Genomic DNA, 14,879 nt, shown 5'->3' on the forward strand with positions numbered 1-14,879 from the left:
CAGCTCTGGCTCCTAGTGTGGCTTACTTCTTCATTAAACTGTGATACTGTTTCCTTGCCACATGACACTACGAACATTGTACTCACTTGTTCTGTATTGTACTTGCATAAAAAAGCAACTTGTTCTAGCAGTGACAATGTGTTTTATTTGTGGGTTACAACACCACCTATACCTCACCATATATCTACTATTTACTTGTGTACATGGTGAATCATTAGCAGGTAATATCTATCTGTCATCATTTCAAATGATCCCTATTTTACACGGCACTTAGAATGTTGAAATGAAGTATGCTGTTCAGCCATATTAAGAGTGTTTCTTGGTGTGTGGGATCTTTTAATGAACATAATGCCATCTGAAGCTATAAACATTCTGCAATCCAGTACTAGTGTACATAAGCCACTCAATGCAGGAATTATTTTTCTAACTCAAAGAAACTCCAAAATATTGTATTTTAGAATTATTTACATGGTGCAGCTTTTTCACACTAAGTAAAAGAAGGTGTGTGTGTGTGTGTGTGTGTGTGTGTGTGTGTGTGTGAGAGAGAGAGAGAGAGAGAGAGAGAGAGAGAGAGAGAGAGAGCAAGTAGGCCTGGGTTCCGTACAAACTCAATTGTGTGTATAGGTTGTTCACCCCAATGATTTTTGCCTGTTGTCAATATTAATACTGACAAGACATCAGTCCCAGGAGATCTAAGACTTTTGAGTGTGTTTCAAATTAAATTTTAAATTTTTGTAGAATTTCACATTTGCTATTGTAATTTTTTATGTATTTTATTAATTTTGGAGTTATACTAACATGCTATGCTGATTGGTGATTGCAGATGCATTACTTCATCTGCGTTTGTCCCTGCTGTGATTACTGCTAAGATCTGACAGAAGTCCCCACACAAAAACAGTACAGCCAGCTGTAGGGATGTTACTGTTACATGAGAGTTGAATTGTTCTGTGGAAGGCTTATATTTTATGGGATACTGAAACCTCTTCTCAAACAAGCTGCATCAGTTACCAGTACTTATTAGCTATGAAGCAGTACTGATGCTGTACATGTAGGCACAGACTGTCAGGGAACATTTGTATGTAGAATGAGCATTTGTAAAGGATCTGTGATGCTAGTACTGGCATGGCATGGTAGTTGGGCAGCATTACACCTATCACAGCTAGATAGCAAAGATATTACTTTCACAGTGGCAGATCACTTCACTTAATCGAACCCCAGCCAATAACCATAAAACATTTGTAAGTTATATACAAAAGCCTCATGAATCAGTCCACCTGTTCCTGAAAACCAGATCAAAATCCCAACAGTAAGTCATGAGATTTTTGATGGATTATGAATACAATGTAAGGTAGTGATGGCAAAAAAAGTGATCTAATTGTAAATTAACAATTTTCAGATTTTTTCCATTTACTTGTACTGTGAAACTTTGCTCCTTGCCAAATTTCATGATTCTTGGTCAACTGGCAGTACCCTACCGGTTTTGAAGAGTGGGTTTGCAAGTATTAAAATATGTGACATAAATGCCCATATTTTTTTATTGTATTGACTTAGAAGCTTAAATTTGTCATACCGCCAAGGAACCATAGTCCTTTGTAGAGTGGCGGATACATATGAGAGCCACGCAGAGCACGTGGCCCCCTCTCAGGGGGCTGCCCGCATTCCTACCCATGCTGTCCTGCCAGTCAGCCCACATGCTATTCATTTGTTTCTTTCATCAGTCGACTCAACTGAATCGAGTTATCAAGTACTTTCCTATGCAGCATGTGTGTTGGTGTCATCATATTTTATACATTTCTGTTTGGCACATAGATAGCTAACACATTCCTACAAGAAAAGTCGCGGCCATTCTAATGATGTTGATACATTATTCTGTCTGCCATTTGTTTGAGAAAAGTTGCAAATATTCTACTGTTTTCTTGTACAAAGAACCTTTGATACATAGCATTATAAATACGGACTGTTTGCCCAGTAGGAAGCTAGTTCACATTTAGAAACAGAACCAATTTTCCAAGAATAATAGGCACATAGAATTCATATGAGATGAACATCAACAAAAACAAAATGAGGATAATGGAATGTAGTCAAATTAAGTCAAGTGATGCTGAGGGAATTAGATTAGGAAATGAGACACTTAAAGTAGTAAAGGAGTTTTGCTATTTGGGGAGAAAAATAACTGATGATGGTCAAAGTAGAGAGGATATAAAATGTAGACTGACAATGGCAAGGAAAGTGTTTCTGAAGAAGAGAAATTTGTTAACATCGAGTATAGATTTAAGTGTCAGGAAGTCATTTCTGAAAGTATTTGTATGGAGTGTAGCCATGTATGGAAGTGAAACATGGATGACAAATAGTTTGGATAAGAAGAGAATAGAAGCTTTCAAAATGTGGTGCTACAGAAGAATGCAAAAGATTAGATGGGTAGATCACATAACTAATGAGGAGGTATTGAATAGAATTGGGGAGAAGAGGAGTTTGTGGCACAACTTGACTAGAAGAAGGGATCAGTTGGTAGGACATGTTCTGAGGCATCAAGGAATCACCAATTTAGTATTGGAGGGCAGTGTGGAGGGTAAAAATTGTAGAGGGAGACCAAGAGATGAATAAACTAAGCAGATTCAGAAGGATGTAGGTTGCAAGTAGGTACTGGGAGATGAAGAAGCTTGCACAGGATAGAGTAGCACGGTGAGCTGCATCAAACTAGTCTCAGGACTGAAGACCATAACAACAACAACAGAATTCATCATTTAAGGAAGAGAACCACAATTGTAGCTTTTTTATATCATAAGATGCTATTGTCTTGTAAATATTTATAATCAGTTTAAATAAAACTTTCTTAAGCTTTGCATGTGACTTGATTATTTTTTACTACGGTAAAAGTAAAGGTAGCTCAAGATATCTTTAGCACCCCCTCCTTGAGGTTTTCCTATATCCACCACTGTCTTAGTATGTGATACAAATTTTAACTTGATACCTCTATGTGTTAGTGAGAAAAGAGGGTCTTAGCAGTCAGAGACAGACAGACCAACAGATGGACAATAAATAAGCCTACAAGGGTTCTGTTTTTACCAAGTGAGGTACAGCACCTAAAAATAAAGAGGGATGTCAAAATTAGAAATGTTGCTATCATTCAGTGCTACACCTATGGAATATATTTGGATTGAAGAGGTCTATGCTGCGTGCCACTACTTTCTTAAAATTTAACCACATTTTAAGTGAATTAAAGGATCTGAGAGACAATAAAAACAGTCTATAAAAAAGTCAGCAAAAAGTAACTATGTCTTCAGCTCTCCCATACAGAAGGTACCTTTAATCATCAAATTTCATACAGTGGTTGAAGGCACATACCTGCGCTAAATCTGCGATTGACTGGCTTCTATAAAATGGATGACATATTCTGTCTGCTGGACCAACACTTGAGCCAGACATCCTCTTTGTCCTGATAAGAGTACTTGGCCGTGATGTTGTAGCATTTTCTACCTCAAGTTGAACATCATATGGAGAAGCATAGCTAAGAATAGTCAGTGCATCTTCAAACACCATGTGGCGAAAACTGATGCGGACGCTATCAATCCTGTCACCTGTAAATGAAGTACAAATTAAGGTTTTAGACTCTTCTAAATTACTAAGAGCTGATAATAAATTCATGATAATGCTTTATTTGAAATTAATTTAAAGTTTAGTAATGACTTTCAATTATATTCAGGTACATAGGAACTTTGTGATGCAAAGTGAAAATCATTTATGTGATGTCTATAACACCTAATATAGCTGGACATTTTAATTTATGTTCCCTGTGGCTTCGCAAGTAAGAATTATGCTCCAATGGTTCCTGTATCAGTGTAGAGCCTAAAAATAAAGAAGGTTGTCCAAATTCTTAAAAATATGGCAATAATTCTGTGCTACATCTATGGAATACATTTGGTTTCAAGAGGTATATGCTCCATATCACTACTTTCCTAAAATTTAACTGTATCTCAAGTGAATTAAAGGATCAAGTTGAATTGGATTTCCAGCAAATATTTTATTGTAGAACATCAAGGGCTAGAACAAGCTAGAATAGTGATACTGAGTATGAGCTTTTTTATTGCAGGTGAACCTCTCCATTACATTTTGCTCATTCTTAATTTTTCCACATGTCTCTTTACTGGATGATTCTGTCAGTAAAATTGTCAGATCATAAAGGTAGCAGATCAGGATTTGGGTACCAGGCTAGAATCTGAGTTCAAAATTCCTACCTTTTGCAGTCATTGCACCACCAATTACATCATAGGAACATGTCTCTGGCTCGTTAACATATGATTGACTCATTATTGAACTTGTCATGGGCTCATACCATTTTTGTGGTCATTCACTAAATTTAACACCATTGAAGTTAACAGGAAAACTGCCACCATGATAAAATTATACTACTTCCTCAATTATATTAAATAACTGGTGTGTACCTCTCATTGCTGTTTTAACATATATATGACAACCCTGACATGTGTTGTACAGTAGTTACATCCATGCTGTAAGATAAACGGCTGCTTATAATAAACACTGCAACTTATCACACAGCCAGCAGGAATCTTCAATCCTTGAAAGTACATAACCTTATAATTTCAAACAGTGAAAAATTCAGGATGGAATGTAACAAATTTATGAAAAGGAAAGTTGCTACACACCATATAGTGAAGATGCTGAGTCACAGATAGTCACAACAGAAAGACTATAATAAAATAAGTTTTTGGCCAACAAGGCCTTTGTCAAAAATAGACGACACACACACACACACACACACACACACACACACACACACACACACAAACACACACACACAGGCTTAAACAAATGCAATTCACACACGCATGAGCACAGTCTCTGGCAGCTAAAGCCAGAATCTTATAATTTACTGAAGTAGTGACTTATGATTGCAGGTTTTTAATTTTATTATGAACATCTTGACATTGGCAGTTCTTACAGAGCACATTGGCACAGTGTTTAGCACACTGGACTCGCATTCAGGACAATGATGGATAAAACCCATGTCCAACTATTTAGATTTTCCTTGATTTCCATAAATTGCTTCAGGTAAATTCCAGGATGTTTCCTTTGAGAGTTCAAGGCTGATTTCCTTCTCCATCCTTCCCTAACCTGAGCTTGTGCTCCATCTCTAATGCCCTTATTGTTGACAGGACATTAAATGTTAATCTCCACCTCCTCAGTTCTCATGGGGGCCTGTTTAAGACCTTTGTACCAAGTATATCAGCTGCAGTGCTACTTGCCTTACTTATGGACAAAATAGCAAACAGTGTCAGAGCTTCTTTTGCCGGAGAACACTCCAGACATAACTGTCAGTCAAAGCAATGGAAATTTGTACAGGATGAAATAGAAATCTGTTAATGAACTCATGACATGATATTGTGCTCAATGCTACCTCTAATGTAACACTACATCATGAATGGAACATGTATAGTACTGCACCTGTGGTTATGCAACAGACTGCAAATTCTAAATATCTTGTGACAAAAAACATACCAGCAAAGAACAACTGAAGTTCAGCTGTCAACACAGCAAATAAAATTACCTTCCAATCTCAAAAGTAAATTGTAACAAACCATTAAACATGATGTGGCAATAAAAATTTGTCAAGAGTCTGAAATCTGCAGCATCATAATGTTACCTTCTTAATACAAGCATTAACACCTGTATCACAAAAATCATATTACTTTGTTGTCACCAAAGCAAAAACCAATTACATCAAGAAGACATGATAACTTATACTTATGAGATTGTTATCAAAACCATGCAGGTAGCAACTCCTTCAGTGAATGGGCATCTGCCAAGCTATGAAGATGCCAAAGGATTGACACTATGCAAAATATGTACAACATCTTTGGCTATGACCTAAAACATAATTAAAATTATTGAATGGAATGTGAGATCTATCAAGATCAACAGAGAAAGTCAGATGAATTGTATGCAAAGCACATAGACATTTGAATGGCTGTATGTAAATCATTTATTCATACATCAAGTTTCTTCTATCCCATCAGAAAGGGGAAACTTCCTCAAGGCTAAATTAAATTATAGAAGGAGTGAAATGTGCTTTAAGTCAAATGAACAGCTGTACATGACAATACCCCCCCTCCCCCCCAATGTCCCCCCCCCCCCCCCCCCCCCCATAAACCACGAACCTTGACAAAGTCAGATGGCTTGCATTCCTCTGTGATACAGATAGCCATACTGTAGGCATCAGAGGGACATCTAATTAAAGATCAGATTAACACATGGTTCCTGAAGAGGGGCAGTAGCATTTTCAGTAGTTGCAAGGGGATTGGTTTGGACAAATGACTGATCTGGCCATGTAATATAAACCAACAAGTGCTTATTACAAAACTTCCTGGTAGATTACAACTGTGTGCCAGACAGGGACTCCAACCTCAGACCTTTGTCTTTTGTGAGTTAAGTGGGATAACGACTGAGCTATCCAAGCACTACTCATGTCCTGCTCTCACAGCTGGCCATGTAAGTACTGTGAGTGGCTGAAAGCAAGGGGAAATTACAGCCATATATTTCCTGAGAACCTGCAGCTATACTGTATGGCTTACAATTACTGATGATGGGAGTTTTCTTGGCTAAAATATTTCAAAGGTAGACTAGTCCCCTCATCTGGACCACCAGGTGGGGACTACTCAGGAGGAAAAAACTACCATTTTATGGATCTGAGAAAAGGAATGGTAGATCCCCTTTAATCACATAAGTAGGATTCCCCTTAAGCTACTCTTTTTCATCACTCAAAGACTCAGAGAAAATTGCCTGATAGATTTAAATATGCTGTAGTAATACTCATCTACAACATTGGAAGTAAGAAAAGCATCGCTAATTACGGATCTACACTGATGGAAAAATTGCAACACCAAAGAAAGTAATAAAATTTCAGTAATACATTTGACTAGATAACATATTTGAGCAATTAAAGTGCAAGATCACAGGTTAATAAAAGCATGAGATAAACCATTGAAAATGTGAAATACTGATACAGTAATAACAACTGTAACGGCGAGAATGTTGAACGCAAGAATGCAAATGCGCATCATTGTGTTGTACGGCTGTCAGGTGTCAGTTTGTGGTATGGAGTTCCACTTGATCCGTCAATACAGGGATGGTTAATGCTGGTTGTGGGTGACACTGGAGTTGTTGTCCAATGATTCCCCAATGCATGCTTGAATGGAGACAGATATGGTGATTGAACATGCCAAGGCAACAAGTCAACACTCTGTGCAGTATGTTGGGTTATAACAGTGGTACGTGGGTAAATGTTATCATGTTGGAAAACATCCCACGGCATGCTGTTCATGAATGGCAGCACAATGGGTTGAATCACAAGATTAATATACAAATCTGAAGTCAGGATGTATGGAATAACTATAAGAGTGCTCCTGCTGTCATACAAAATTGCACCCCAGACCAGAACTCCAAGTGTAAGTCCAGTGTGTTTAGCATGCAGACTGGTTGGTTGCACATCCTCAACTGGCTTCCTTCTAATCAACTCGAGGCCATCACTGGCAATGAGGCAGAACCAGCTTTCATCAGAAAACACAGCAGACCTCCACCCTGCCCTCCTATGAGTCTCACTTGACACCACTGAAGTCACAAAAGGAGTGAGTTTGGGGTCAGAGGAATGCAAGCTACAGGCCATCTGGCTCAGAACTGTCCTAGAAGTAACTGATTTGTAACAATCCATTGAATTAATGTGGTTCCAACTGCTGCTTAATTTGCTGCTGCAGATGGAGTACAATGTTCCAGAGCCATGTGGTGAACATGATGGTCTTTCCTCTTGGTAGTGCACATGGCCATTCAGAGTATGGTCTTCTTGTGACCGTGCATCCCCCGACTGTGCTGCCAGCAATCATGTACAGTGGCTACGTTCCTTAAAAAGTCTTTCTGCAATATTGCAGAAGGAACATCCAGCTTGTCATAGCCCTATTATATGATATAATTAAAACTCAGTGAGGTGTTAATAATAGCATATTAGTCATCTCAAAGGCATTCTGGACATATCCAATCTTAAAGGTAACTGATGTTCAGACCATTTGAGCATGTATTTAAAGCAAATCTGATTTGCATCCTCATAATGGCACTACAGTGCCATTCTTATGTGACTGGTGTGAAATTTGAATAGACATCATCTTTCAGATGTAGAAATATGTAACTCCTTCTTGGTGTTGTGATTTTTTTTTTTTCGTCAGTGTATTTCCACTTTTATCAAAAACAATCAATAAATTGGCAATAACAAACTTTAAATTGTAGGGAAACTTACAAATGTGTAGGTGTATGCACCTATGTTAGAAGTAATGTTAAATCTAAGGAGGTAAAACTTAGCAAGGTGAAGTGCGCAGAAAAAGATTTTGAATGTTGTATTTGTGAACTTACAGACCGTCAAACTATCATTGCTTGCATATTTAGGTCCCCATTGGGTGACTTTACCCAATTCTTATATTATATAGATGATCTTTTAAATGAATTGAGAGGCAGGTCAAAATGCACAATAGTTCTTGGTGATTTTAACATTAATTTTAACAAAAGTAATAAGTACGAGGTACAATTATTAAATCTGTTTAACACATACAACATGCAACCTACAGTGCAGGAAATTACCAGATATGGGGATGGATCTGAAACAACACTTGATCAGATATGTACCAACAAACAAAGCTGTGAGTACAGTGTTGAAGTAACAGATACAGGTTTTTCTGACCATATGGCTTTAAAAATGATGATAAGGAATGAGAACAATAAGAAATACACAGTCACTAAAAAATATGTACAAAGAGGACTTATTAATCCAAACAACATAAGGGCATTTAATAGTATGATAGAAAGGCTGCAGTGTGGCATAGAACAAACTGATGATGCAGACAAAAAGTATGACAGTTTTCTCAATGATTATAAATATTGCTATGATGTAGCTTTCCTGTTAAAAAGAATTAAAGTCAGTGAGAAGACAAACACATGGGTAACACAAGGGATTAAAAATCAGCAACCACACTTAGAAACCTTAGCAAACATGCAAAAATAAATACAACAATAAAACCATACTACAGGAAATATAGAAGGGTCTATAGGAAAGTTTTACAGGCAGTAAAAAGGCTAAGCAATGATTCATACATTAATAAGGAAAGCAATAAATCAAAATCGATTTGGAAGGTTATAAACAATAGCATAGGAAAATGTAAAACCAAGACCCATAATTTCAAAATTAAAAGTAAGGGTAAGGTGATAGAAGATGCTCAACAAGTAGCCAATATATTCAATGAACATTATTTGAACATAGCACCAAACCTCATTAAAAGTCTGTGCAATTCAAACAACAAAAACACAAAAGTACCAACTAGTGAAAAGACAATGTTTCTGTACCCAGTAACAGAATGTGAAGTTACAAATGCTATTAATAAACTAAAAAATAAAATGTTTTGTGGTATTGGCAGAATGCCAGATGAGGTAATCAAACATAGTACTACAAGTATATATACTCACCTAAGCGGCATTATTAACACTTCTTTCAGGACAGGGGTGTTCCCATCAAAACTAAAACTCTCCATAATAAAGCCACTTCACAAAAAGGATAGTACAGCTGACATAAATAATTATAGGCCTGTGTCATTATTGTCAGGTTTCTCTAATGTAATTGAAAGAGTAATGTATGAAAGGCTAGCTGACTTCCTGAATAAAAATAAAATACTGACTAATGCTCAAAATGGGTTTGGAAAGAACAGATCCACAGAAACGGCAGTCTTCTAATGCATGAAAATGGTTCTAAATGCCTTGGACAAGAACAAATTAAGCTGCAGAATATTCTTAGATTTATCTAAAGCATTTGATTTAATCAGCCATGACTTATTGCTTATGAAACTAGAATGTTATGGGGTCCAGGGACTTGCCTTCAGATAGCTCTGATAGACAACAGAAAGTACAAATATGTCATGAAGGCAAAGAGTATCTTTCAGATTTAAAAAAAAAAAAAAAAAACTAGCTATGGAGTGCCACAGGGTTCTGTGTTAGACCCTCTGTTGTTCTTGGTGTGCATAAACAATTTGCCAAACCACATGACAGTTGCAGAAATGGTGGTGTTTGCTGATAACACTAGCATTTTTATAAAAGGATACACTGAGGATGATCTACAGCAGAGTGTGTCTAGGACAATAAATGAGACAGGAAAATGATTTAGTGATAATGCTTTGATCATAAATAAGGATAAACCAGTATTGATGAATTTCAGTAATATTAAAAGTAAAGCTAGAAGAAGAATAAAAGCTGAGTTAGGGAACTATGTTATTGCACAAGCTCTGTACACAAAATTCCTCAGTATATGGGTGGAGGAGCACTTGAGATGGGAAAAGCATCTAGAAGTTTTGAGTAAAAAATTAAGCAAATGCTGCTATGTGCTAAGAATGCTTCGGGAATGTTGCAACACTGAATCATTTCTGTGTGCCTATTATGCTTACATGAACAGTTTACTTAGATATGGTGTGATCTTCTGGGGAAATACAGGTACGGCAAAACAAGCTTTCAAACTTCAAAAAAGGGCTATTAGAATAATGAAAGGGGTTCCCTGCAGAGTGTCATGCAGGGATATATTTAAAGAATTTAAAACAATGACTCTTCCTAGCTTATACATCTATGAGTGTGTATGCCTTCTGAAAACTCACCAGGAATTTTCAACGTTAAATAAACAGGTTCATAACCATGAAACAAGGAAGAGGGATGATTTTAACAGAGACACCCACAAAGGAGCACTCTACCAAAAAAGTGTGAACTACCAGCCCAAAATACTTTTTAGTGCATTGCCTTCTACAATAAAGAAAATTAAAGAATTTCATAAATTCAAGATAGATCTTAAACAATTTTTACTAACACATAGTTTTTATAGCATTGAAGAATATCTGAATATGGAAAAGTAATATTATTTATATATACCGATATAAAATATTTGTATTTATTATCCAAGTTTTTGAAACAAATTAAAGATAAGAAACTATATTGTAATTGACTACATCCGTACAAAGTATACTGTTAACGGATGAATAAAAGAGATAGATTGATTGATATATGAAAAGTGTTTAGAAAGTGGTCTATGGTAAAACAAAGATTAACTTAACTAAGGTGAAGTTAAGAAATGCCTCTGGGTTTGATTTTCAGAAAGGATTCTCCACAGAGAAAGAAATACAAGGCCTAAGCACAGGTAAACAAGAAAAGTTATCCTGTTGATATATTTTGTAGCCTTATCAAAGCCTTTGAATGTGTTGACTACAGAATTCTGTTTGACAAACTGAACTGTTATAACATTACTGGTATCCATCTTGCATGGATGGAGTCTTAGTTTCATAAGGAAAATTGAGGATCTCCTTGACAGACTGTGACAAAAGCATGAAATTAACATCAAAATGGGAGGGACTTAACATTTTGGATTATACAAGGATCACTAGAGGTCCGTTTTTGTTCTTAATCTATGTAAATGAACTTCTAGTTACTTTAAAGGATGGTTAAGTAACTAGTATGTTTGTTGGTGACACAAGCATGTTATTCAAGGCTCCATGCTCAACTTAAGCAGACAGATGAAAGCTGATGAGACCTACAACAAGTTCAAAGCAAACATTTTAAGGCGTAATCTCACAGAAATTCATATTAACTAGTTTTAACAAGTCAGAAAAAAAGAAAAGGAAAGACAAAGACAACCTAGCACCAGACACAGACATTAATAGTGCTATGCTACATGAAAAATTCACTACATGTAATATTTCTTGGGGTCCAGTTGGATCACACGTTACAATGGAGTGAACACATTGATAAACTAACCAAGAAGCTGAATTAAGCTTAGAAATGTGAATCATTGTGAAATGTGATTTATTAGCCTCATTACATACATTATACAGATCATATTATCTGTTTTACAAGAGACACATGAAGTTTGGCAAAAATATAATGTATAATGATTTACAGAAATTCTTTCTATACTATTTTTCTATACTATATCTATTTTCTATACTATTTTCTATACTATTTTTAGGATAATGCAACACTACAATATTTACTATAAATTAACAGTTCACCAATATCCTTTGATGTACACAGACAACACTGCAATATTAGCTACAGATTTTTATTGTTGAAATTGTCAGACTGTCTTATATGAATTTTTCAGTGGTGTAGTAACATTTCTCTATTAAAATATTTCTGAGTAAAATTTTCAGCAAACCAAGGTCCATTGTTAATATGTTTCTTCCTTTTTTCATTTCCACTTCCAGTTTCTCTTTGTTTCGAATTTAGAATATTTTGAAAGTGCCTGCTGATCTGATGCGATTGGGTTCCAGGATGAACATCGATTTCACAGCCTGGAGCTGTAACATTTTTCAGTATGGAGTCGCCAACAACAAGAAAGTCCCTTTTTCAATCCGTTTTGCTGCGGCACTTCCACGTTTGTCCTTTTTGTAGGTCACTGTTTCCCATTTATATTTGTATACACATAGCCTCGTGGGTGGGTTTTTGATCACATTTTGCACACCATTAGTATTTTGAAGGTTTTGTTTCATACTTGGCTGGTGTTTTTCAGAAACCCTGGATTGCGTTTAGGTTATTTCCGTTTGATGGATATCACATACACAGAAATGTTTTTCTTGAGTTAATCTATCATTTTCTTTCTTTGTAGTCAGTACTTCGGTTTTCAATGCTTCAGTGTCCTTCTGTAGCTGCTTTATAATTTCGTTTTTTTGTATATTCTTTTATTTCCGTTTCACACACACAGGCCTGTTTTTCCCATATTAATCTATCATTTTATTTTCTTCTAGTCACCATTTTGGTATTTAATACCTAGATGTCCTTTTGCAGCAACTTTTATAATTTAGTTTTTTGAGTCCACTGTAATTACTAGATTGGCTGTTTCAACTTGTAAACAAACGTAGCATGGAATATCATCACTGATGAATTTTAGGTTCACTTTTGCACAGTTTTCCTGAAACCAGTAATTACACTTGACACACAAAATACCCTTCGTCACTTGCTTTTCACATTCCCTACACGAAAAACTGTCTCTTCTTTTGGTTTTTTGATGAGAGCGAAACGTTGTGTTGATCTAAGGATAGTGTTGACTTATTTTGCATATTTTTACTCTTAGTTGCCTTATAAAATTATTTTCTTGGGCAGTGCGTTTAAATAAAGTGTTTATTCAGCAGATGTGTGCACTAAGAATGTTGTGCTACGTAGCTAACAGTACTCTTTCTAAAGACTTTTTAAACATTTTGGAAACCTATCGCACACTTTCCGGCGCATTTACTTCTGAATAGTTTTTGTTTCTGATAATAAAAATCAGTTTCAGCTTAACTACAATTCACACAATCAAAATATTTGGCAAAATATAATTTTTATTTAGACATTGCCTCCTTATCTAGAGTTGGGATGGAGTTGTACACTGACACAAAGGTATTCAACAAGCTTCCTTCTAATATACAGCAATAAACTGGAAATCTCAACTATTTACAAAATATATACAAAAAAAAAAAAAAAGAACCATACCTCATAAGCCGCTGTTTCCACAAATCACCTCAAAAACCTAGATCCAAGGACTGAAAACTTCTGTTAGCAACATGACAAACAGTAATTCTTTTGTAAAGCTACCTGACGAGTAGCAATGTACTGTAAACAGACTCAGTATCTAAATACACAAATAACTATTTTCTTTCAGAAATACCAATGTACTCAAGGAATTATTGAGCTACCAATAGGATATAAAAAAATAGCTATTTAGTACAACTGAGGAGTTGGCAATTTTTTTTCAGAGTAACTACTTTCTTTATAATTTATTTGATTGAATTTAGCTGATGTAATCATAAGCAGTACAGTGGCAGTTTATTGTTAATTCAGTATACAGATTAGATTTTATGATTTGTTTGTCTTTTATTAATTTTTACACCAACTAATTCTAAATCCCTGAAGGTTTTCATTCTTGATGGGATCTACTCAACTCAATGAACCATGACAACAAAAAATGAAACACATGGAAATCATTTTGTACTGGCATCGGAAATGAAATTTACGTGCTCTGATCTAGAAAGCAACAAAAATAGTTCAAAAAGGCCGTAGAAAAGATTTTCCTGGATCAGGGCCAATGGTGCAGGTACTACAAGATATAGAAGGTGATGCCATTCACCTAATATATATATATATATATATATATATATATATATATATATATATATATATATATATATATATGGTGGATGGATATGTGTGTGTGTGTGTGTGTGAGTGTATACCTGTCCTTTTTTCCCCCTAAGGTAAGTCTTTCCGCTCCCGGGATTGGAATGACTCCTTACCCTCTCCCTTAAAACCCACATCCTTTCGTCTTTCCCTCTCCTTCCCCTTTTCCTGACGAAGCAACCACTGGTTGCAAAAGCTTGAAATTCTGTGTGTGTGTTTGTGTGTTTTTTATTGTGTCGGTCTACCAGCGCTTTCCCGTTTGGTAAGTCACGGAATCTTTGTTTTTAATATATTTTTCCCATGTGGAATGTTTCTATTTTTATATATATATATATATATATATATATATATATATATATATATATATATATATATATATATAATAGAGGGAAACATTCCACGTGGGAAAAATATATCTAAAAACAAAGATGATGTGACTTACCAAAAGAAAGCGCTGACAGGTCGATAGACACACAAACAAACACAAACATACACACAAAATTCTAGCTTTCGCAACCAATGGCTGCTTCGTCAGGAAAGAGGAAAGGAGAGGGAAAGATGAAAGGATGTGGGTTTTAAGGGAGAGGGTAAGGAGTCATTCCAATCCTGGGAGCGGAAAGACTTACCTTAGGGGGAAAAAAAGG

General features: G+C 35.9%; 1 protein-coding gene across 1 annotated transcript in view; it reads right to left on the minus strand.

The window, feature by feature from the left end:
• Positions 1–14,879, minus strand: part of LOC126187367 (uncharacterized) — a 478,540-nt gene that overhangs the window by 16,282 nt on the left and 447,379 nt on the right. The window contains exon 6 of the mRNA XM_049928411.1: positions 3,346–3,578. Within this exon, the coding sequence (XP_049784368.1) occupies positions 3,346–3,578 (233 nt within the window). The remainder of the gene's footprint in view (positions 1–3,345; positions 3,579–14,879) is intronic.

Source organism: Schistocerca cancellata, chromosome 5, assembly GCF_023864275.1.
Source record: "Schistocerca cancellata isolate TAMUIC-IGC-003103 chromosome 5, iqSchCanc2.1, whole genome shotgun sequence".
Classification (NCBI taxonomy): Eukaryota; Metazoa; Arthropoda; class Insecta; order Orthoptera; family Acrididae; genus Schistocerca; species Schistocerca cancellata.